The sequence below is a fragment of the Neopsephotus bourkii genome, unplaced genomic scaffold, assembly GCF_033783945.1.
Source record: "Neopsephotus bourkii isolate Nb327-2 ecotype Australia unplaced genomic scaffold, CSIRO-AGI_Nbou_v1 NB_53, whole genome shotgun sequence".
In the NCBI taxonomy this organism is placed as follows: Eukaryota; Metazoa; Chordata; class Aves; order Psittaciformes; family Psittacidae; genus Neopsephotus; species Neopsephotus bourkii.
Genome location: NW_026900570.1, coordinates 8,572,531 through 8,597,671, shown reverse-complemented (window position 1 = coordinate 8,597,671; position 25,141 = coordinate 8,572,531). Strand labels below are relative to the sequence as shown.

Genomic DNA, 25,141 nt, shown 5'->3' with positions numbered 1-25,141 from the left:
TAAATTCTTTAGCCAGTGCTCATAGATAAGGTATATTTTCAAATGTGGCCTGTGATATTTAAGTTACTTCAGCAACCTGTGAGTATTCATTCAGCACCTCCGAAAAATTCAGTCTGCTAAAGGTGTTGCCCAGACTGGTGATCATTTTTGAACTGGTTGCTGTGGCCTTTAACTGGCAACTGTGTTTAGGTTTGTAGACTGCAGGGGACCATTGTAATTTTCCTAGACAGCCTTGTTTGAGGAAATAGTTCAGTTTAGCAATTGTGTGTGGCAAACGATGGGGAGTATTTGCATGATAAGTGAATTTATTATATACCCTAGTAGTTGATCAGTTCTTTTCCATCATTTTTCAGCATGTGTTGAGTGCATGTGTAACAGGAGCTATTCCTACTCGTTTATTTCCCTGTTGATGTGAAGTGCTTGGTCCCCATATCTGCTCTAGAGGAAGCAAGCCAAGAGGACCTAAATTTTGGAGCATTGTTCTGTCTTCTTTTTACAAGAAGTCCTCACCATAATGCAGTGCTGTTCTCTTTTATGGTTTTTCCATAATGTCATCTCTTCTCTAAGTCCTATATACTTATTTTTCTTTTGTGATAAATAACCAAGATAAGCAGCAAAACATTTTTATACTTTTGTGCAGTATCTTATGGTTATTTTGCAGTCATTTCCTGGGCGATCAGGGAGGCTGGCTAGTAAGAGAAGTATCAAGAAAAGTTGTGCTTTTTCTTTTTTAGCGACTTGCTGAATTCTGTGTAGCAACAGATGAGAAGAGTAATTTATACAAGTTTTGAAATGTTACCTATGAAAACAATCTCAGCTGTTCCTCATTTACAAGTCCACTTTCTCCGTATGATCACGCCATTGTTCTTTTCCTTTCTTGCTTGCTTTTGTTTGTAGTGTTTTAATTGGGTGACTGCTTTGATCCCCAAATACAAATGACAGGTTCCTGCTTTGATTTACTGTGTGTTGTCAAGGGCTGGCAGTTATCCTGTTTCAGATTCACTTTGTCAGTAGGTGTGATGGAAGAAGCCAGCAGCTGTCTGTTTTGGGGCATGGGGAAGGCAAGGGGAAAGGAAAGTCGGGGGTGAGAGGGTGCTGTGAAGAAGACATCAACTCTCAGTCTTTCCACAGAGCCCAGGGAGAAAGACGGCAGGTTGGGGATGGTGCTGGATCCTTTGCATCCTTGCAGGTGCTGGCAGTTACCTACCTGCCTACCATGTACTTGGTGGTTTTGTTTTCTTTCAGCATGGAGACCTCATAGCAGCCTTCCAGTATCTGAAGGGGGCATATAGGGATGCTGGGGAGGGACTCTTCTTTAGGGACTGTAGAGACAGGACAAAGGGTAACGGGTTAAAACTTAAATAGGGGAAGTTTAGATTGGCTGTAAGGAAGAAGTTCTTTACTGTGAGGGTGGTGAGGCACTGGAATGGGTTGCCCAGGGAGGTTGTGAATACTCCATCCCTGGGAGTGTTCGAGGCCAGGTTGGACAAAGCCTTGGGTGATATGGTTTAGTGTGAGGTGTCTCTGCCCATGACAGAGGGGTTGGAACTTGATGATCTTAAGGTCCTTTCCAACCCTAACCATTCTATGATTCTATGATTCTATTTTAATTTCTAAACAGTTGCAGCAGACTCTGCTTCCTCTTCCCATTGAACTGGCAGTTGCTGGGGTTTTTTTCGGTTTTAGTGTTGCTTCAGTGTGCGCTTGCCTTTTCTTTTAATATGCTTAGTCAAGCTGCTCATGGGGATAAAGATGCAGACTGAGATAGAGGCGTTTCCTTTTTCAGAGAGGAGAGATTGCATCAGTAACTCTGCCTGTACAAGGAAAGCAAACAGGAAGATGTTCTATGTTTTTTGAGGGTGTGGGTGGAGAAAAGAGTGAATGTTTTATTATTATTGTTTGCAGTAGCTGCTTCTTCATACTTTGTGATTATCTTTTTTCAGGGGAAAGGAGCAGAGTAGGGGTGGAAAAATTGTTTTCTCTATCAAGTTTTTCTAGAAATTTTCCCTTTCAGAAAGTACTTTCCTCCCTTCTTGACAAGATGTGCTCATAATGTCGAATCTCCATTAATGAGCTGTAAAAATAAGGGATATTTTTTGCACATTGGAATATTTCTGGGGGAAGATAGGGTGGGAAGGATAAAAGAGAAGAAAGATAAAAGGAAGTAATACCTCTTTTCTGCATATTTTTACATTTTTTTTAATTCTGGAGACACTTCATTAACCTTGTAGCAACAAAGCTTGCTTCCTTTCAGCATCATCTTTAGGGATCTGGACATGACTTCCATTGTCTGCTACTCAGCAACTGGATGTTCAGATCCCAGCAGACTGATACTGTTTTTATCATTCCAAGTGCAAAATCTAACGTGTATAGACCAAAATTTTTTAGACATTCTGGGGAAAAGTTCCTGGGCATCATTCATGTCTGAACCCCAGTCCATGTAAGTGACACTGTAGTGATTCACATCAGGGGAAGTTTCTTCCCAGCAGCAGCCCAACTGATGGAGACTGGTGGAGAGCAGAGGGGTACTTTGCTATACATGGTCTGGCAGAAGCAATTTCTGTGAGCCTTTTTGCATGCTTGAAATGAGGTATGGTATTAACTTCTGTGTAGCTCCCAAATTTTCATGTCAGATTGCATAAAAAGGGTGTCCTGCTTCCCTATTGTCACTAGACATGTGACTGGTAATCAAACACTTTCAACCAGTGATTATAAGAGTAAAATGCATTCTGAAATGGGAGCATAGTCAGAAAATCAGTTTACTCTGTGAAACATGCAAAGCAAAACATAAAATGTGAGATGTTGTTTTAAAGTGGACTGCCTAAGGCTGGCTGTTATAAAGGCTTAAAATTGCTGTCCAGATTCCTTAAGGTATTTTAATTAACATTCCTTCCTCAAAGAGAAGAACAAGAGAAACTGGAAGATAGATTACAGACTTCTCAGGTGCTCTTGAAGCTCTCCTAGAGGTTGCTTAATGTGAGCTTTGCTCCCCTCCATAGCAAAATCACAAAAAAGCAGGTCTAGAGAGGGTCTTTATATGCCATCTGGCCCTATACTTATGCCATTTCTAACAGATGCTGTTCAAGCTTTTTCATGCTTCCAGGAAGTTAGAATGAGCAGGTTTTCTTTAATGGCTTACCTAAACTTATAGTTTGAAATTATTATTTTTTTTTCTGGTATCTGTCAGGCCCTTGCTTCTTTTCTTGGCCTCGAGGGTGATGAATTTCACCTCTGCTATTAGCCTTGAGGCAGTAAGTTATATGAAATGACAAACTTTTGTAGCAGGAGGAAAAAAGATAACTTTTGAGGTAGAATGAGAGCACACAGGAGAGTTCTTTTACAAGGTTGCTGTACAATACTTGCTGTGCTGGGAGCCTAGTAAGGTCCCTCTGGTCAAATTGCACAACAGTAGCAATTATGTGCTATGTAAATATAAGCCTTTGAGCTGCTTTTAGTGTTCAAAGAACTATTTAATCTTTCAGGTTTGTAAAACAGGGTGCTTTATCAGTGGTTTTGTAGGGCCTGTGTGTGCCACAGAAGAGTTTACCAATGGTTGCTAAGCTGCCCAAGAGCTTAGTGGTATGCTGACATAATTTTCTGAAGTTGATGTGAGTAAGGAGAAGTTTTGAGAGATCTAGTCTAAGGTGTCATTTTTAGACATTATCAATCATTGGTGAAACTAATCAACTGGTTGAATCAACTAATCAAGGTTGAATAATGTTGTAGACTAATGAGGTACAATGAGTATTACTGAAGAGTGGTAGGACTGGATCTTTTTATTGCTGTAGATGTTGGCAGAGAAAGGTAAGCAGTTTCCACTAGCTTTGATTCAGGTGAATATATCCATATCTAGCCATTAAATGTAGACAGTTATACTGTAGTATCAAATCATGCAAGATGGAAATAAATGCAGAGCTTTGCAGAGCCATGCAGAGAACTGTGTGCATGGCTTGCTTGATTTTGGAAGCACTTTGGTGACCTGTAAAGTCATGTTTCTTCTGTGAAAGACATCAGAATTAAATCATGTCCTGAAGCGGTAGAAGATCCTTCCCCAAGATAAGAACCTCCCTTTTCCAGGTCAGAAGCAGTCCTGGTATATTGCTTGTTGTTGAAATTCGGATTCATGTGTACTTTTGCATTCCAGTTTTGCCTATTAGGATTTTGGCTAGCTTCTAACTGCCTGGAAGCTAATGGGCATGTCTCCACAGACAGGTGCATGCAGGCCTCAATCTTTCCATGGGGTGAAATACTATTTTACAGTACCTCTTAAAATCATGCAATAACTTACACCTGGTTTGATGGAAGAAGAGACAGTACTGTCTTTATTTAGGACAGAAGCTGCAAATTATCTTTTGATGGGACAAGTGCAAAAGAAGACTGAAAAAGGCTGAAGCTTCTCTGCCAGACTGGAATCTGACTGACTGACAGCCAGCTCTGGTACAAAAGCTGTATAGCTTCATTAGGGAAGCGTTGTGCCCGATGAGCACATCCTGCTGAGCCTCGGGGCATAGTGCCATACTAGTGTTGCTAAAGAGCTTCCAGGGCAGAGCTGGCTGGTCCTTTTCTAGTCAGTTCTGAGTATGGGGTTTGGTCAATATGCACTCACCTGTTAGATGTTTCTACCCCAAACCACCCCAGAGTGACAATTTTAACAAAAGAAACAGTAACACTTCCCCTTTCCCCACAAATTTAGTTTTAATTTCTGACTGATGCTAAAATGAAGGCTGAGCGAAACTCATCCTTTTGTTCATTCTCAGTGCCAATTAGTTACGAATTTGTTGTGATTCCTTTCATATCATAGCAGGTGTACAGAAGCAGTTCTGCAGAGCTTGCACGATTTTGATGGCAAACTAACCCATTCTACTTCTGAAAAGATGTATTTTATGTAAACTTCAAGTAAAGCCTGTTGTTCACGCATCTTGAAAGAAACATGATTTGGAAAGTTGATAAGTTTCAGGTTGAAGCTGAGAGAAAAATAAAGCAGTGATATTTCCTTAGCACTTGTGCAAGAGGGGAAAACTGATGTTTTTAAGAGCTAGAAACACCTGGCATTAACACAAGTACACTGAATCTTGATCTCTTAGGGTTTGTTCTCTAAGACTTGTAAAAGCTTAGCAAGTTATAAAGCAATTTTTTCCATTATACATCTTTTCCTGTAAAGAAAGAAATTTCACAAAACAGCTGTTATGTACTCATTGTAACCTATACTGTCAGCATTTCTTAATGAATGTCTTTGTTTGAAATGAGAAAAATAGCTGCTTCTGAAATAAAGAGCTACAAATAGTCCCTCCAAAAGAAATCGTAAAATGATAGAAAATTGGTCCAGAATTAATCTCAAGAGGTCAGTCAGTGTGGTTTCTTTTTTAAGGGCAGAATCCTGCATCTACGCTGTTCCTGGTATATGTTTGTTTTACCATTTCTTTACAACTTTCAGTGATGGAGATTCTGTCACTGCTCAAGTCACTCAAGCTATCCCTGCTATTAGAAAAAAGGTGATGGCTGGGTTGGATCATTTTTGCCATCACCTCCTCTCTCACTTTCATGTCCAATCTTAACTTTCCCTAGTTCAGTAGAAGCCTGCTCTTTCTTATCCCATCCACATTGGTCATGGAGAGCAGCAATCTCTTCTTTGCAATTCCCTTCCGCATAACTTAAGGCCATTGATGTTGCGTTGTTCTGGAGAAGACCACTCCGGTCTTTCATCTTTTCCTTCTAGACGAGTTTTTTCAAACCTCTGATGAATCTTGTCCTTCAGGAATTGTGTTTCAGATGAAGTCAGGAGTCTTGCTAAAGTTGAGAATTGTGATGTCTACTGAATCTCAGCTTGGGTGCAAACATATTACTACTTCAAGTTAAAATACACACAAAGTGAATCCCACTTCATATTAATTAGGTACTTTTAATTTGTAAATATTTGTTAATGGCAGAGATTGTCAAGACTCCACACATGTGCTATGCTCACTGGCATGTTTGCATACGAAGATTTACAAAAGGAGCTATACCAGCCCTTTCTTCCCCCATGTCAGCCTTCATGGTAGGACAGAACCTGAGAAGCTTCCCATTAATATTCAAATATAGAGCCTTTAAGAAATTAGCCAAACATTCTTTCTCAGCTATTCTGATTTTTCTCTTAGATCCTCTCTGACTTGTCTAAATGGCAGATCTTTGTGGTCTGCCTTGATGAATTTGAAGTGTGAAGGCATTAAGCTCCTGTACAATTTTGGGTGTGGACCTATCCCATTGAAATGGACATAGAAAGGGGGGGTTCTCTGTAGGACAGTGCTGAATACTGAGATGATGCTCAGAAACCAATTTGGTCCTTTGCAAGGATGGAGAAGGTTCCTGTGCAGTATTTTGTGGAGGTTCAGAAAGGCATATTTGGCTGAACTGTGAGACTTAGATCTCTTCCAGCTCACTCAAGCTAGACTATGAAGCTGAAGGTCTTTTCCAGTAATTTGGGAAAGGCAAAATATCTCTTACCTGGCATACCATATGATTGTACTTGGACATCAGAGTAGATGCTAGGAATGTTGATCTATGGATAGATTAGTTATTCACATGTCACGAATGTGTATATATATCCAAGATAGTAGGTTTACACTTGGCACCATTCTTCAGACTGGGAGAGGTACCCCTTCCTGCCAAGTTGTTGAACAGAAAGTGAGGCATGAGACACCACGTATTTTTCTGAAGTGTGAAAAGTTCTCAGCCTAACAGAGTGTGATGTGGGCTGAAAACTGTGGAGAGTTCTGTGATATGGTAGTTTCAGAAATAAGGTGTGTGGCTGCAATTATTGGCATGTGTCAAATGTAAGTGCTGTTTATCTAGGAAGATTTAAATCTGACAATGGTGTTGCTACAGAGTTGTTTTCTGTTTTTTAACTCATGTTTGCCTTGAACAAATCTAGTCCATTTATCTTCTATTTTATCTAAACCTTTAAACTATGTTTATACTTAAAATGTAAAATTAAAACTTTCCATATGCCTTTTTAAAAAAATTTTTTTTATGTCTATACATCCCCTTTTTTTCAACCACTGAAGTCTCATTTTCAGCTGTTTTAAGTTGCTTTGCCTTTATCTTACCTGCATAAGGTACTTAACAGTCTAATCCACAAATTCAAACTCAGCTGTGGTAGAACAAAAGCTGTAAGTCACCACTCTCCTAGTACTTTTCTCTGTATACATCAATGCTAGATAGTACATTTTGTCATTAATACTTCCAGTGCCTCTAAATGTTCTGTTTGATGCCTTGCTTTATATATAATAGCTTGGTAGGTTGATGGATTGTGAGCTTCCATAGTATCATGAAATACCTTTCCAAAGTCCTGGAGAATTTCTGAGAGGGGATAATTTTAATTTTCCCAGTAAACTTTTCGCTTTCAAGAAAAGCAGTTCAGCCTATGATTCCATTGGTCAAATGAGCGACCTTGATAGAATCTGTTGGTGAGATTTCACATAATTTGAACGTTGTGTCTCTACAATTGTGATAGTTTCAGAAAATGATTAATTTTTTTTTCCAGTTGACAGAAGACTTTGCATGCTCTTTCACTCACAGCTGGGAAAAATAGAAAGATGACTCAGATGCATGTAGGTTTTACCAGGAGTCTCTCTGTTCTCTCTCGAATGGATGCTGCTAAGGAGTCTGCTGCCTATGGAAAATTAAGCATTAGTGAGAAGATGGGAGTGCTGGCACTTTTAATAATAAGTGTTCTGTAAATTAGGGGAAAATGTACTGAGGTAGGAGTCGCAGGAGTAGCCTAGAGACTCAGTTGCTCTCAGTTGGTAAATGCCTGTGGATTCCACCGATGTTATTGACATTGGGCCTCACTGAAACAGTAGAAACAACATTCACTGTAAGGCACATGAAATTTCCATGTCAGTGTGCCAGCTGAATTTTAAACCTATTCTGTTGTAACTTAAACATGTAATTTGTTGCAATTTGACTGGTCTTAACTTTCCTGACACAGGCTCTCGTTCAAGCTATTCACTAGCGTAGGTAAAATAAGCCAGGATAAAATCAAAGAGCATTAATGACTGTGACGGCTATTAGCTAGTGTGAAGAAACTATTCTCTTCAGGCTGGTGGATCGTTGGCTGCTCTGAAGGAGCAAGGAGCTGAAAGAGAAGCTCTCTCAACAGAATATCTTCAGAAATAAGTAGTGTTGTCAAATGTCATTTTGTGGCTGAGCTTTTCAATGTTTTCATGTGGTAGTGCAGAAATACAGTTAAAATCTGTAGAAAACTTTCTATTAAGAGATGTTTCTTTTTTTATTTGCATATCCACTTTCTCTTACATACTTTGATGTATTTTCGTTGTGTCTAATAACAAACTATTATTGATGAATTATTTTTTCTGAGTTTTCCCTTTTAAATTTTAGGTGTTTTAGTAGTCTTACTGTAAAGGTCTCTGTCCCCTAGTTTATTTTGTTGGGGTTTATTTGGGTTTGGATTTTTTTAAATTCTCTTTTCTCCAAGCATGGTTTTGTATCTATTTCTAAATCTGTCTTCATTGTTAACATGATTTGTTTTTCACTCTCCACTTACTTTTTTTGGAATGAGGACAGAAACATAGGTCTTGTTCATCTTTGCATTCCGAATATGTGTATGCATTTGAATAATTCTGCACAAAAATTTTTGCATGGTTTTGGGGAAGGAGGGGCAGAGGGCAGATCGGGACTGGAAAGCATTAGTCAAGGCACAGGCAGGGATTGTTGCGACTTTTGCCCTGGTAATTATATCTGAACTTTCTGAGCTGCTTCAGAACATGATCCCATTACTGTGTGCGTCGTTGAGAGAGACAGAAGTGTCTTTTCTGAATTCTTACATCTCCTCAGAAAAATGCTTTGGTATTACATAATTGCCATTGTTCTTTTGCATGTTTTTCATAGCATCCTCCTGGACAGTTGAGAAGGAAGTACAGTTCCTGCTCCACTATTTTTCTGGATGACAGCACAGTCAGTCAGCCAAACCTCAAGTATACCATCAAATGGTGGGTTTTATAATTGTGTTTTTTGTTTTGCTAGAGCCTGCGTTATATATGTGTATTTATGCATACATATTGCTGAACCATTACTAAGCAAGCTTCAAAGGTTTTAGTTTTTGAAGGAGAAAATTTATGTAATTCGATCATGCTGCAGAGGCAGTGAATAGGATAAGCAAGAGCTTACATTCTTATTTTAGCTCTGTGCAGAGTCAAACTCCCAATACTGCATATCTCAACAGAAAGCAACACTTAAGATTCACAGATTCCAACAGCTGAAACCTTTGTGCTTCAACATTCAACCGGCTACTTGCTTTGGATGAGTTCTCAAAACTTACTTGGGTACTTGTTTATTCAGAGTTTTGGAATTACCTGAATTTTAAGACCTCTTTTCTGTTCATGAGATGACGCTTATGAACATTTGCTGAGCTTTCCTTCTTGTTTTCTGTTGGAAATGGAAATGAATTGTCTGCAGATTCATTTCCTTATTGACTACAAGGGCACTGGTAGTTTATTACACAGCAGTGGGGAGCTTTGTGTGTGGTGCATACACGGGCTTACCCTTGGGTGTTGCCTCAGACAATCATTTCAGGTTTCACTGGTGCTTTTCTACATTTGGAGAGAAATGAAATTGTTATTTATAGAGGATTGTTCTTCACACTTTGTACAGTAAGGGGAAAAAATGAGAGAACAAATGCTCAGGCATTTCATGCTGTTTGTTCATTATGATTGCTGATACACTCTCTTGAGTTGTTCATAGGATGATTACCTGCTGTACTCAAATGCAAAAATTTATTAAGATAAAATCCGTGCTACAGAAATATTTGCATGAGAGACAAATATATTCAGAATAACATGTCCATAGTAAAGCATGTTCTTCATTTTTCTGATTAAGGGAAAAAGAAGGCAATGGAGAAGGGATTTGCAGTCAGACTGACACCTAATTCCTCATCAGCTGTTTCTTCCTGAATAATAGTCTTGCTTTTCCTCAATTTTCTTTAATTAGTAACTTAATAATTCAGATGAACACTGAAAAAAGGATTTTCTTTTTTTTCTTTTTTTTTTTTTTTTCCCCTTCTGGTATCCCATACTTTACTGCTCTAAAATGCTTTGCATGCAGATTTCTTTTAAGTGCAACCTTTTGGGTTTCGGGCCCCTTTTTGCATCAAAACTGCTTATGGAAAGAAGAGGTGGGCTCAGTTGGCCACAGCAGCCCAGAAGCTTTTGCTGCAGGCCACAGTGGTCAGCAGCAGCCTTGTTGAAGAGGAGACAGAAAGAAACACTGGGGATTGGGGAGCAAAGTGGTGATGTTTGGGGAACACTTGGGATATAAGGCAGAAGGGAAAGCCATAAGGAGGAGAGAGACCATGTCAGGTTGGATGAGCTGTTGCTGGGTCGAGGTGGAAGGAGTTGTGCAGGGCTGGGGCCAGGCTGCCAGTGTGGCAAGGGGTCAGAGGGTTTGAGAAGGGTTATGTGGGGTGAGAAACTGGACTTTGGCACATAAGACCTCTGGGTGAGGAGTCTTTTCTCTGCTGTCTGGCTGCACATTTAACAGATTGAAGGGTAGAGAGACTGCAGGATTATTGCTTTTGTAAACCTTCATTTCTTGCCCTCACCCTGGCAGCTTCTGCTGACAAATGGCTATTGCATGTAGGTATATCTATGAGGGATGTATTTTGACTGTCTTATTTCTTTCTTCTGGGTCACCTTATGCACTGGTGTATTTAAAATATTAGTGCATGTCCTGGAGATCTGCAGCATCAATGGGGTGGCTGGGGTAGGGTGATGGAAAGTTCCCTAAGCTTCCTTCCTGCATACCAAGAGCTGGCTGAACCAGCATATGAAAAGCAGAGTGAAACTTGAGTCTGGGTTAATCTATTACAGCTCCAAAAGACTTTCAGATTCTGATACGGATTTGTAAATAGCAAATATTTTCTAAACATAATTTGACATCTTGTTACAAAAGGAACCATATGGGCACCAAGCAGTGAGCTCTGTACATAGATTCTTGCATCTGCTTTCATAAAGTGAACTGGAGCTGCAAGTGTGTTCCTTGGGGCATAATTTAAAATTAAATTTGAGGACTAATTCATTTTCTGAATAGCTTTCAGTCAGACTAACTTCATTCATAAATGTGTTTTTTGTGTTCAGTGAGGACTGTGCCCTTCAAATGTCTGTGGTACACAGTACCTTTTAATTTCTTAAATATGTATCTATAGAAAAAATCAAATTTTAAAAGCACTTATGAGCTAAAAACTTTAGTGCAGTCGGGTAAAAGCTGTAATGCTCACACAGAGTTAGAAAAATGTTTTTACTTTCAACTAAGAAGAAGTATTTTCCACTGCATGGCTGTTCAAATAAAGCAAAAACAAACAAACCTGAAATACGTTAAAATTCTACTAATGGCATAGCTCCAACATATTATTTTCCTAATGCGCAGTATAGCAGTTTTCATGTAAAAATTCTGGAATAAAATTACAGAACACTCAATTGACTCTTTCAAAAGGCCTTTTATGGAGAAGGAAGGAATTTTGCATCAGTGTAAGTCACAGGCATCTTATAGTGAATCACTGACAAGACAAATTGTCAACAAACAGAAACTCCTTCCTTCATCCTCTTTAGCTTTGACTGGGTTTTGTGATGCTGGAGCAAGTAGGAGGTCATGAGTAGAGCATGTTTCCTTTGATAACACTGGAGTTGTGAGTTGGAAACTGGAGAATAACCATGAGAAGCCATGTCTTAATTTTCTTTGGTCTCAAATGTTAATGGAATCAGTTAGTTGTGTATGTCATTAAAATCTTAGCTTTCTGTGAATGTAAGGACACTTTTTGTCTTTGCACAGAATATAAACAGGGGTACTCTGATGAGTGGTTAAGAACATGGAAAATGCATAATGCAGTAAGTTATTCAGGGAGTCGTCTTTCCTGAGTTAAAGTAAACAATTTGATGCCATAAAACTGTAGAAGCCTGGTATTTCAATCTGGTATGTGAGTAACTACATAGAAAGACAGCCAAAAGTTAATGGATTTAAACATAAAATCATAAGCCAAAGGTTATTAAAACATTTCATGTTAACCTGGAAGCATTAGCAAACAATAACAGAATGTTCAATATCTGTGATGCTTTATCTTCAACCTCAGAAGTCAGTAGGAGTCTTATCATTGACTTTGGTGGCATAGGGCATTAAATGGAAGGTATGTGCAACTTGGTATATGGAGTATGAGTATTTTTGTAAGATACTTGATTATTAGTGAAAGGGAGGCACTTGGAGTGTGCTGAACAGATATTATAGAGTGGTCTTTTTAGAGCAGTCTTCCTGGTATCTAAGACTGAACTGAATAAAATAGGCTGTTGAGCGTATTTTTGTCATGCATTGTGCTGGGTTTTAAATTTGCCTGTTAATATGACAAGTAATATAATTTGACAGTCCTGAGATATTAACTCTGTATTTTTCTTTACAGTGTAGCTCTTGCAATATATTACCACATCAAAAACAGGTATGTGAATAATGAAATCTTGTACTGAAGTTATCTAATAAAAAAAAATAACTGATAAAACCCTAAAAATCCATGCTGTGTTTCTTTCAAAACATTTTTGAGTAGTAGTTTCTTTATGTCCCGTGCTAGAAATGAGAAACGTATTCTTTTGTATGTTTTATGTATATTATTTTGCTTAGAAAAAATAGAAATTAGAGGATGATGTACCGTAAAAATCTGGAAGTACAGTTCATCGCTGACAAACTTTGATCAGTTTTTGGTTTTATGTGTACTGGGCACTTCTGTGTGGTTGCATATGTTGTGATTATATATAGGCAAATCGGAATAGTGGCTTTCAGATTGATTTTTCTTTTTTATTGATTTTTTTACTACACCTTTGTAAAGGTAACTAAATCATCGATCACTTAATGTTGATGGTTTTTGAAATAAAAGATAATAAATATACAGGAAGAGTGACGTTGTGAATCGACGTAATTCAAGAAGCCTCAGAAACAGAGCAGGTCATGGCTTATCTCTTCTGCTGCAGTACGTTTTAGATCTCTGCTCAGTCAAGTTGATTGAAATTGAATAGAAAATACATTCTCTAAAAAGTAACTTGATGCATAACTTAGCTTTCTTCATGTTGAATCATGGTTTTGTATCTTAAATTCCCTGTCCTCGTGATATATCACAGTATCATAAGATAATATTTCCTGGCATTTCTAAGGAGAGATTGTATAAATACTTCAAGTGACTTTTTTGTCTATGGCTTTTCAATGTGTCTTTTCAGAGAACTTGGCTTAGATCTCAGTCTAACAACCCACTTACACGTTTTTTTTCTGGACTGTAAGAAGTCAGACTAGAACAAAAGGAATTACTCATAAATTTAAAGTTAATCTGGTACGTCATTCGGGACCACGTTTCAGGTCACTGGCACCCATCACACTTGAAACAAGGCTGACATCTGAAGAGAAGACTTTAGAAGTGCACAGGGGCAGAAGGGCTTAGAGCTTGATCTCTGCTGAAAGCACTTGGAAGACTTTCCAAGATGTCAGTGGGCCTTGGATGGTAGCATGGCAAAATGGAATGCAGGAGTTGGAGTGAAATCTTTATGCAAACTTTTAATCTCATTTCCCAGGAAATGAGGCATCAGTGATCATGCTTGGATTACTTGTTTATCCATCTGTGGTTCCCTCTTTCCCCCTTCCTCCATCATCCCTTGGTTAGTTTGGCTAACTAGTAAATTTTTACTATGCTTGACTAAATGAGAGATGTCAAAGATAATCAGACTCTAAAGTTATGTGGAAGTAAGTTATTTTTAAGTGCTCTATTAAGTTTCGTGCCAACTGTATAAAAGAGAAAAAAGCAGATTAGGGACTACAAAGGGTGAGGAACATCAGTAAGAGCACAGAGTTGAGCAGGAGTCCAGAGCCAAAGCAGTAAACTTACAACTAGTAGACAGAGAGGTTAAACTTTATAAAATAAAGAGTCCCAAGACAGTGTCTTGAAGACAAACACATTCTGAATGTTACCTTCTTGGGAAACTTGCTATCTGCCTGTGCTTTTAGGATGGAGAGGTGATTTATTCAGGCAGTTCTGGTTGCTGCCCAGGGTGGGAAGGTGTGTTGTAAATGTGCCCTCTGCTGCAGTCGGGACAAATGATCTCGGCAGCAGTGCTGGAGCTGGCTCGTGTACATCAATTAATGACTCTGAAATGAAGGACGTGAAATGACTGTTCTGTCTTCAGTTATCTCTGATTTTGGAATGGAGGGACAATGTGATAACAGCATTCAGATGTACTTGCTGATGAAACAGCAATAGCAAAACATATGTTCTGTTTCCTGCCATTATAGGCTAAAAGGATGTTGTTGACGTATGTGGTAGATTTTGGATCGTTATGGGGGGTGGGGAGTAAGAAACCACTGTAACTCTTATGAAGACTCAAGTTTGATTTTGACAGAAATAAATGTCATCTTCAGATGTTGAAGTTTAAATGTTAACTGCCAATGAATATGTTTTGTAGACATGAATCCACTGTAAAACTCGTGTTTGCATGCTCTGAGACACATACGCTATTGAATAAAGACAGAAGACATATTCAATGATTTCTCTCTTAAGAACTCTGTGACCAGAGTACCAGGATGCTATAAAGAAAGATGGGATTGTATTAAGGAGGTCACATGGATTCATCTGTCCACTGTCCAGTTCTAACTGGTACTGTTATACCACTCACTTCTGTGATTGTCAGTGTTCCTGCCAAGATTACACGCAGCAAGATCTTACATTGCATACTGAATGTTAGGCTTGTGAAGTTGCAAAAACTTGAATGCTGATTTTGAGCCGCAGGGATCTGAGAGAGAAATAGCAGATAAAACCAATGAATAGGAACGCTATTTTGTCTGGGTTTCTTTTTTTGTGTGTATATACTCCTTTTTGTTTTCAGAAATTATTATGAGAACAGGATAGGATTTTCCAAGTAAAAGAAAAGTGAATTATGTATATATTAACTAAAAAATAACTGCAAAAATAGTTAAGAAAAGGAGAGTAAGCTGGGCTGATTTTATGTTTACAGTAGTACTTAGTACAGTGAACAGGCCTCACAGTAGAGAGTACAAAAGCTATGTGTCTTGGGCATTGAAAATGTAAAATTTTAGCAACTCTATAATACGGATTTCATGTTACATATGAATTTTGTGGCAAAACAGGTCCAACTTCTATTTGAAAACCGTATTTCTGCAGTGTTTCTAAGCATCTTGCAGCATTGAGAGTACTGGAGTTTTAGCAATATATTTGTTTCTATGAGAGCTGCGTGCTGTCATGTTCAGATAATGACACTACTTTGGTTTTAATGCTTTTTAGGGATACAGACGGAAGAATGCTCTTAGATATTTTTGATGAAAACCTTCATCCTCTTTCGGTAAGTTCACCTGCCTCTTCTTCCCTTTCATGTGAACTGTCTTTCTTTCTGTCTGCTTCATTTTGTTTCAGTCATCTATTTGGAAGTATTTCTTCCTTAGAAATCCGAAGTGCCACCAGACTATGACAAACATGACCCAGAGCAGAAACAGATTTACCGCTTCGTTCGGACGTTGTTTAGTGCTGCTCAACTGACTGCTGAATGTGCCATTGTCACCCTGGTGAGTGCCTGAGAGATGACATCAGCCATCTGACAGACCCAGCTTTGTTCTCAGAGCTTGGGTTTGTATGATTTAACAAATCTAGGTGCTACCAGGGAATTTTTTCTCACCATGGAAACCAGGAAAATTTCTTGATGGCAAGAAATGCTACATCTCATTTCCTTAAGGAGAGTAAGTAATGGAAGAAGAGGTTATGACATGCAGCAGAAAAGCTGGGTTTAAGTCTTGCCTTCACGAGAGTGATAATGTTACAGGCCACCAATGTGACTAATAGAAAATGCAGGTGGCGTAAGAGCTTTGAACAGGAGGGAATGTTTAAAGCTGAAAGGCTTCCACTTTCGTGGGGTTTGCTGTGTAGCTCCCAGCAGAGGCTTGGGAACAGCTGTAGGTAATTTGATAGCACTGATAAGACTTGACAGGCACATGAAGGATTCTGTGAGTGGCTGGAACATGTTGGTGATGGCTCTTTTTCACTTGCACTGTACTTGTCTTTCAGGACCATGTAATAGGATTGAACAATTGTACTCAAGGCTGGAGTTTAGCGACTTAAAAATAGCACAACACAAAAGAAGGTTCAGATTTTCAGCTGGTCTGGATCAGCATAGCAATGTGGATTAAAGGAGCTAAAGTGATCTCTACCAGCTGAGAATTTCTTAATTTTCCTGATTTTTTTATCCTGCCAATTCCAACAAGCCTCTTCAGCTTTCAGGCACAATTTTGGCCATGTTCTTCACTCAGGGGTTTTAAGAGAATGTTTTTTTTTTACCACCACAACATGTGGTTTTATAACAGCTCTGTTACGCACTTTAGATGGAAGAAGGGGATATTGGAGAAGGTGGATTTTGAAGCCCAGACCTACTCATTTCCTCTGTTAATCTCTCTTCCTTGGCTTCTAAGATTAGTTGGCAGGCTTTTCTCCTTCAAACAGTCAAAATGAATTGTACTAACCAGTAGAGGACAGGAGTATGAGAGAAATAGGGCAAGAAACACCCTGCAGTGCTCCACCCTTGCATTTTCAAGTGTTACTTCACCTAGTTACTTGACCCAGCCATTACTTGTTTTCCCAAATGACATTTTGTCTGTCTCTTTTACATAATTGCACTAAGTACTTGTCCTTCTCCCTTTTCTTCCTAAGTGTTTTCTGCCGGAGGCATGATACGCTGTGTGAATCAGTATGTTCTTCTGTAATTTAATTAATCCACTGTCAAATACAGTGGAACCTTGTTGTAGTTATCTCTTGTTTGATCTTTGGCTATTTGATCAATGGGGGCACTGTTCAGTAGAAAGGAAGAAGGCTTTTCTAATAACAGTATCTTCCTGTTACTGCAATGCATGGAACGTTTTTCCCCACAAATCTTGTTAACCTAGACATATATTGTAGTGTCTTTTTATTTGTAACAGCTTCCTTGCCTCTTCTGGTTCTCGTGTGGTTTTTCCACAAGCAACTCTTTTGCTGTGATCTACAATGAAGTATAAGCGTTTTAACTCATTTGTTATACTGCAGAGTCAGTTTCCATAGTTATTAATACTTGAAAACTTAGGTGGCTCAGTTTTTTTAGCCAACACAATGATAACAGATGAACTGTTTCATAGTCTAGTTCTCAAAGCAGCCATGCAGATACTTGTGGGTAGATTTGTGCAGGTGATCAGTGTTACCGTTCTGCTATTCTTGCCCTCGTTTTCAGAATAATAGCATCTTCCTCTTTCGAGAAGGCTTCAGAGGTTTTGGATAGTTGTACAAGTATGAAGTTCTGCTGCTGCTGTTGTTGTTAGTTTCCTCTCTGCTTATAAATCCGATTTCTTTATTTGTTCATCTCATCAGGAGGGGCCCCAGAGACAGACTGTGTTGTTTCTGAAATGTTCAAAGGCGGAAATTAATCTGTTAAAAAGCAATCAACCCTTGCTCCTCCCTGCACTCCTGAAATCTTGATAGTGTCGATATCGCTATTTATGAACCTCCCAAGTGCTTTCAATTTTTTATACCCTGTCTGGAAAAGAAGAGAGCAGCATTCCCTGCTGGAGCTTATGTTTTGCCACAGTCTGGCTGTCCGTCAGAGAACAATGTGATAGCCCTGTCTGTCACTCCTCCAGGGAGGGTTGCCAGAAAGCAGGAAGGCTATCTGTGGAGATCCCATTTTGAACAAGATGCTGCAGCTATTATCCTTATTTCACTCACTCTAATTATTTTTAACCAGTGCTACCCACCCCCTTTTACTGGCCATATTTTTAACATGGTCTAACAAGATGTGTAGTTGAATGCACTCACTGTTGTCTTCTTACATGCCATTAGCCAGGTCAAAACAGCAGTTACAACTGGTTCTATAGCAGTCTGTATGTTACAGCCCAGGAGCTGGGTAAGTGTGAAACTCCACACTGTTAAATAAGCTAGTCTCCAGCAAAAAGCTGGCATTGTGTTGCTTCAAGCACTTAATTAAAATATTTCAATTAAAGCCTCCACTATTAAAGTTAAATCAGTTTATAATTAAACAAAAAAATTAATTTTCATACAGCCTCCAGAGCTGCCAAGAGATTTCCCATACTGATAGGTGAAAAATTAAAATCTCAAGTTGAAACAATTTAATACTAATTCTCAGTATTTATTTATGAAATAATACCATAAGAATAAAATTAGCTTTAAGAATTGTGTTGCCAATTTAAATTATTAAATTGCAAATTATGTTTTCTGTCCCAGTGAACAGCAGAACTATACTTTGTGACCTGACTTTGTGGGAAAAAAAAATATGTGCTTCTCCTGCAACCCAGAGTATTCTCACCCTTCCTAAAGCTGAGAAAGCCCATCTCATCTAAACTGTCTCCTCAAGTGCAGAGGTGGCAAGTTGTACGTGTGTTAACCTACTAATTGGATAGCAAATAAAAGTGTGAACAGGATTGTCACCTTTACTAACAGGAAACAATACAGTGTTTGCATGTCCTGAGAATTAAACATTTATGCTTTGTTCTTTTGTCCTGTAAAACAATCCTATTAACTCAACATGAAGAGGAGTATGGTGTAAGTTTTCTGCTTTGTCTTGTCATGACTTCCTCAGCTTTTTGCAGATAGGCCAAATCTAAGCCTCTTAATATACTGCCATGTTCATAGTGGTTTCAGAGAGAGTTCATTTTGCATGTGCAGATATACAGATAGACAGTTATGCAAGGTTTCTATGCTATAGACTGATCAGATATGGTGATATGTAAATACATATAGTACATGAGCTGAATTAATTCTGTGAAGTTCAGAGGAGCATGCTTTTGAAATATGCTCGAAAGTTCATACTGTGACGGGGAGAGGATTTGATACTGGGAAATGTGAAGTACATAAGAATGAAAAACAGGGATTTAATTAATCCAGCCAGATGTTCCTGAGTTCCTATTGTACTCTTCAGTTACATTTTAAGCAACTAGGTAGAGATATTGTTGAACTGTGTTGTGAAAATTACAGTATTTGAGGAGAATTCTGTTTTCTGTGTGTTTGTAAGGAAGGAGAAAGCTTTCAATTGCTTTCCTTTCACTGGGATATTTTTACTTCTAAATGCTGATAAAATACCTTTTTTTCCCCCCCCCATATTTCAGTTGAAGTATCAAAAATCTGATACTTGTTGAAAAGAAAACATAAACATAGAAGAAAGTGACCAGGGCCCTGAGAGACACTAGATTTGTAGCAGGAGTCCTTTTCAAGTGGGCCAGTGTAACTACCAGTCCTTATGCAACTAACGGAAGATGCAGATTCCTCCAAAGACCTCATAGTGCAATGCAAAGCAGTGTTTGTTGCCTGCTTTGATGCTGTCACACCTCATCCACTGACCATAAGGGGTCATGAGTGTGGTTGTTTGAGCAAGGCAAAGCATTGAAGCTGGGCTTTTTCTCCTGTAAGAAACCCATGAGAAGAGTTGTGTGTATCCAACATTGTTGGTGTCCACCTTTGTCCTGGGCCTTAAGCATTCCCTGGGAGGTGGCTGAAAGCCATCACTTTGCTTCATCTGAAGGTCTCCCAGGCACAGAGAGAAGGTTTCTCCACCTGTGCTGTAGATCCAGAGTCCCTTGGGAGCTGGCCATGTGTCAGGATACACTCTGGAGAAGGCCAAGAGAAACAGGGAATTTATACCTCTGCTCCAGGCACTGAGGGGAGCAAAAGACTCAGATTCTTCCCTGGTTTTAGGGCTGTTCTCATCTTTTGACTGCAGTCTAACATACAACACCTGAATAGCCCTTGACTGGATTATCAATTAATACTTATACCTCTCTTTAGTCTGGTATTGCTTTAGGCCTGCTGGGATATACACTTCATAGAAAGAACGTTCATCCTGGGGGTTGGGAGGGAATTCTTTTGAAATCTCTAAGAGGACATTCTGTCAAAGAATGGGTGTCTGTTACCTGATGCATCTCTAAGGGCTTCCATGTGGGCAAGGAATGAATACTGATCCCAGGTTTAGACTGGAAAGTTGCTGTTGCCTGATAGTTTGAGTGTATTTTATATGTATTATAGATATTTGTCTTGAAATTAGTAAATTAAGGGGCAAACCTGGAAATGTGTGACTTTTCTCTAGGTTCCATTATTACTTCCTATAAATACCTACAGTGGGACTTCGCTGTTGCTCACATTTCCAGAGTCCTGTGACCACGTTTGTTATTTTCTTTCAACATTTGGTCTCAAAAATAAAAATTGGATGAATTTGCAAGGACTATGATTATGTGATGTCCTTTTCCACCAAATGAATGACACGAGACCTTTGTGAAACATTTTAAATGCCCAGCTGGGCAACTGCAAAGCAGAGTTATTTCTGGAAAGTCATAGTAAGGAACTGGCTGATTCCTTAGAACAGAGCATATGGCAGTTTAGTGATTGGATTACAGCTGTAATTTGGCTATATGGGACCCAATACCAATTATACTTCTTTTTTTTTTTTGTTCAAATATCTTTTAAGTTTCTAGGCATTGTGACATACTGAAGTTGTGTCATTTGAGAAAGAGGACTGTGTATTTCTTTGTGATGTGTAGGAATGGAAACTGTCTTCATTAGTTATTCTGTGCTCCTGCAACTTACAATATGGGTTAGCTAGTGAGTTCATATGGAGTTTAAGTGGGAGAAAGAGAGAATGAGGTTTTTGCAAATACATGTTCATTTGCAAATTCTCAGTTATGGTAATTAAAATACCAAAAACATTGTCTTCTTTCTGTCAATGTACATTGAGTGCGAAAAAATTAAAGCTACTAGAGTTTTATTGGTAAAATAGAGATAGAATTTCACATAAAGCAATGTAGAAACAGCATGAAAAAAGGTAATGCTTTGCTCATGGTGCTGCCTCAAAGTTCAGAATTATTCTAGTAATGTCGGTGGCATTCCTTGGTGATTGCCCATTTCTCTAGTCTGCTGCGACTCTCATTCAGACTCCTTGGAGGCAATGCACAACTTCTGACCTCTTTGTGTTGCACCACAGGAAGCTCTAGTACTGAAAGTAGATATAATCACAGAATAATTTTAGTTGAAAGGGACCTCTGGAGGTCACATCTGGTCTGGCCTGGCCTCTTCAGAAAGCATGGCCAGCTGGGTCAGGCTGGTTAGGGCCTGACCAGTTGAGTTCTGAATTTCTGAGGATGAAAATTGCATAACCTCCAAAGAAAACCTGCTGTGTTGCTTCAGGGAAGCCTAAAAAAACAGCTACAGAACCTGGGGTGCTGAGACTGCAACTCCAGTGTGGTAAAAGGTATCCATGGGGTGTTGGAGGTTAAACAGCATCAAAATGAAGTAACAAAGAGAAACAAAGCTTCTCTAAGAACCCCATAGTAAGATTTTTAAAAAATTTGGATGTTCTTTTAGATTATGAAATACTGAAATTTAATTATTTGACACTTCAGTATTTGGTATGAAATATCCTTCTGAAGAGGGAGTAATTTTAACTTTTAAAATACTCCAGTATTTTAACCTTTCTACTTGAAAGTATTATGTAATATACAAAGTGTGCTATAATGTCCTCCAAGTTGGAAAAAAATGAGATGCTGTTTTGCACTAATTAAAACTGAACTCTTCAGTGCTATCTTTAGTTTTCAGTTTCTTCAAACAGATTTATATTCTGTTGATTGGGATGTTGTGTAACCAACTCTCTGCTATCCAGGATCACAGAGAGCAGGACATCCTAGATAGCTGGAACAACATTGGATGCTGTGGTTACTATCGACACTCGGCCAATCCAGGATGGATTCACCCAACTGCAAATAATCACCTTGGGGATTAGTTCTGACTCAGCAGGAGCCCTGCTGGAGCCTGAATGCTGTTGCTGATCTATTAGTTAGTGCCATGTTACAGTCCTGTGCCTGAATTAAAAAACAAAAAACAACAAACCAGGACTAGTGGTGATAACGGATGGTTAAATGCTTCTCTACCATGCTATCGCACATCCAAGTCCTGAGAGTTGAGATCAGAAGCATCCAAAATAGGTCAACATGGAATCATTTTCAGTCTTATGGATTTATGAGCTCAAGATATGTTCTGAAATAAGTCAGTTCTGTACCTCTGCTGCACCTGAAATGGCTTTGGAAGCCATTTAATTACATTCCTGTAGTGCTGCATCTAAGCTAATGAACCTCTCCAGAGTTCATTGAACTCAAATCCGATTTGAGATTATCTATACCCATGGAGTGGTAATGTTATTTAATTAATAAAATTTAATTCTTTTTAATTCAGATAAATTAATTCTTAACAAAGGCAAATCACCCAACTGGTTTCATTTATGAGTAAATAATAATTTGCTGGTATTCCAAGAATAAAGGTCAGTAATTGCAAAATGTTGGTGCAAGTCTGTGGGAAGAGATGGAAAATAATGATCCAATATTGCTCTTCTGAAATCTTAACTCTTGCACTGTACCTTCTGACGTGTGCTCAAGTTATTAAAAATGTCGTCAGTGGAAGTGCAAGTGTTGTCCATCAAAGCTTGTTAGATTGACTGTCATGTAAAACCATGCGGTTCATTCCCCAGGAGAGTAGATTAGTAATGGAGGTATCAGACTCTGAGGTATTGAGTTTGTAAGTAAAATATCTATTGACGGACCAATGTCCATTGATATTTTCCAGATCAGAATTGCATTTTCATTTCAACTAGGAAGTGAATTATGTTACGAATGAGTTTTGAAGACTGGTGTTGGTGTTAGCATCGAGTCATACTTTTCCCTTGCAAGCTCTGAAAAATCCAGAATATGTTGTTTGACTGAAGCCACTGAAAGTTTCTGCTGAGGTCATATCAGTAACTTGAATCTTTTATTTAAATAGTCTTGTTACCATTCTGTAAAAAAATCTATAAACATTTAATCATAGAACGAAGTCAGTAATGATAGATGTGATGAAGATGGCTTGTGAAAGCTACTGAAGTTTTTGAGGAGAACTAGGTGTTGAATTAAGGCAGAATAACTCTGCTGCCATTTTGGAATTCAGCTTCTGAGTGTGTAATGGAAAAGTGCTCTAAAGTTTTGCAACAGAAGCTTACTTTCAGAAGAAGCCCTGCAAAGGATGAATTAAATTGAAGTAAGATAACAGCTTCAATTTGTTTTAAGCTTTAGTTCCATTCTTAAGCATGGATACAGCTGTTAAAACTTGTTGAAGGCAATATGTGGCATTTATTTTGACTTGCATCTTCTGGATTCTGAAAGATTCTGGTTCTATAATCTGGAGGAGATGAGGATTTCAGACTTTTGGTGTGTTTTTTTTTTTTTTAAGGATAAGTGATTCTCACATTGTTTCTTCTGCATTTTTTGGTCTTATGACACATAAGTAAATTTCTTCCAGTATTCTGGCATACAAGTTACATTATTCTTTACAGTGAGCCTGTAAAATTCACCTTTATTATGCAACTTTACAGCAGCTAGTCCTAAAGAAAGTGTAGAAAATGTTTTGCCTTGAAAATTAAGCCAGTGGAATTAATTACAGCACATGAATATCCTGAATTGCATAGTAGACACAGAGAATCCCAAGTCTGTATGATGCAAATCCCATTATTTAAGAAAATGACCCCTGTGTTTAAGGCACTATTCAGTGTATAGACATAATTGCATAGAAATGAAATTTACCATTACAGGGTCAACTTTCTTCAGTGATGCATTTTTTTTTACTTATTTTTATAAGGAGGTGGAGTATGCCTGCGTGCCTGCCTGCCTGTGGGAAGACTCGCTTGCTTTTGCCAGCAAAAGCAGGTGGTGTTCTCCCACCAGCCACGGGTTTGTTTGGGATGAGTAGCGTAGTGACTAACCACCCCACCAGCCTTCCTCTTCACATGGGCTGAGAGCCACCTGGCCCTTCTCCAAGAGTCTGTACTGATTCAGCACATCTTTACAGCAGCCAGAAGCATCCCCCTTCAGTGGCGTAGGCTGTCAAGTGCATGCCAGGCTCGCTCTCTCCTTTTTACTCTGATGTTCCATCAATGTCAAATTCCTGATGTTTGGGCTTTTGCCATGGCCTTGGCCTGGTATATTGAAATGTTCTGAGATTAAACCAGTGGTTGACAGCTCTATTTGTCAGGAATAATGAACTTTCTCACATACGTGTAGGAGACAGAGCTCACTTGACTGTGCCTATACTGATGTTATAAGGGTGCTCTACGTCAGTATGGTGGGAACTCAAGTATGCACCAGCCTTTCTTCTGCCTAAATTTAACTGTGCAGAGTCACTTGGTTATGTCCAAACTAGAGCTAGAGAGAGCTAGAACAAAAACTGCATGTGTAACTGAGTGAGCTGGATTGAAAATTGAAGAACTACAGTAATGTGACAGCATAGGTCTAAATTTGGGAGACAAGTCCTAGATTACAGTGGATTCCCACATTAGCTGAGGATCTCAATAAACTTTTACAAATGTTTGCTGCAAAAAGAACTCTTGTTCTTTTTCTGTCTTCTCTTACTTGAACACATACACTTAAATCCCAAGACTGAGTCAGGGAGGCCATGGAAAATGGAGAAACCAAAATGCTCTCTTCTAAGGCATTTTCAAGAAAGAAGCAAGAAGTCACACTAAGCACCTTTCTCCTGGTGAGGTATTTATCATCTTTGGTTTTATCATATGATGATACAGAGCCTCACTCCAGCAAGTAGGATGTTTGGAGCTAAGCCCAAGTTACCACCAAGGACTCAAGAGCAATATTCATACCTCTCAACATGCTATTGGAAGATGCTCAAATATGGTAATGCAGGTGGTATAAGAATATTGTCTTATCAAGCTCCTGTTTAATTTTTAAAGCTGATTTCTGAAGTATGTGGTGGTCGAAGGCAGTAGCAAGTTTACACTCCCTTTCTACTTATGTATAAGTTCATCTGTCCAGAGGGACCTTGACAGCTTGAGAGGTGGGCCCATGCAAGCCTCACGTAGTTCCAGCAAGGCCAAGTGCAAGGTCCTGCATGTGGGTTGAGGCAATTCCAGGCACAGATACAGGCTGGGCAGATAACAGATTGAGAGCAGCCCTGAGGAGAAGGACTTGGGGTGTTGGTTGATGAGAAGCTAGCCATGGCCCAGCGGTGTGCACCTGCAGCCCAGAAACCAACCATGTCCTGGGCTGCATCAAAAGGAGCATG

General features: G+C 39.0%; 1 protein-coding gene across 3 annotated transcripts in view; it reads left to right on the top strand.

The window, feature by feature from the left end:
* The window catches only part of CCNY (cyclin Y), a 120,709-nt gene that overhangs the window by 80,268 nt on the left and 15,300 nt on the right, over nucleotides 1-25,141 (top strand). For all 3 annotated transcript variants that reach the window (XM_061349873.1, XM_061349892.1, XM_061349882.1), the window contains 4 exons: nucleotides 8,887-8,987; nucleotides 12,440-12,475; nucleotides 15,314-15,371; nucleotides 15,472-15,591. In XM_061349873.1, coding sequence (XP_061205857.1) covers nucleotides 8,887-8,987; nucleotides 12,440-12,475; nucleotides 15,314-15,371; nucleotides 15,472-15,591 — 315 coding nt within the window. The remainder of the gene's footprint in view (nucleotides 1-8,886; nucleotides 8,988-12,439; nucleotides 12,476-15,313; nucleotides 15,372-15,471; nucleotides 15,592-25,141) is intronic.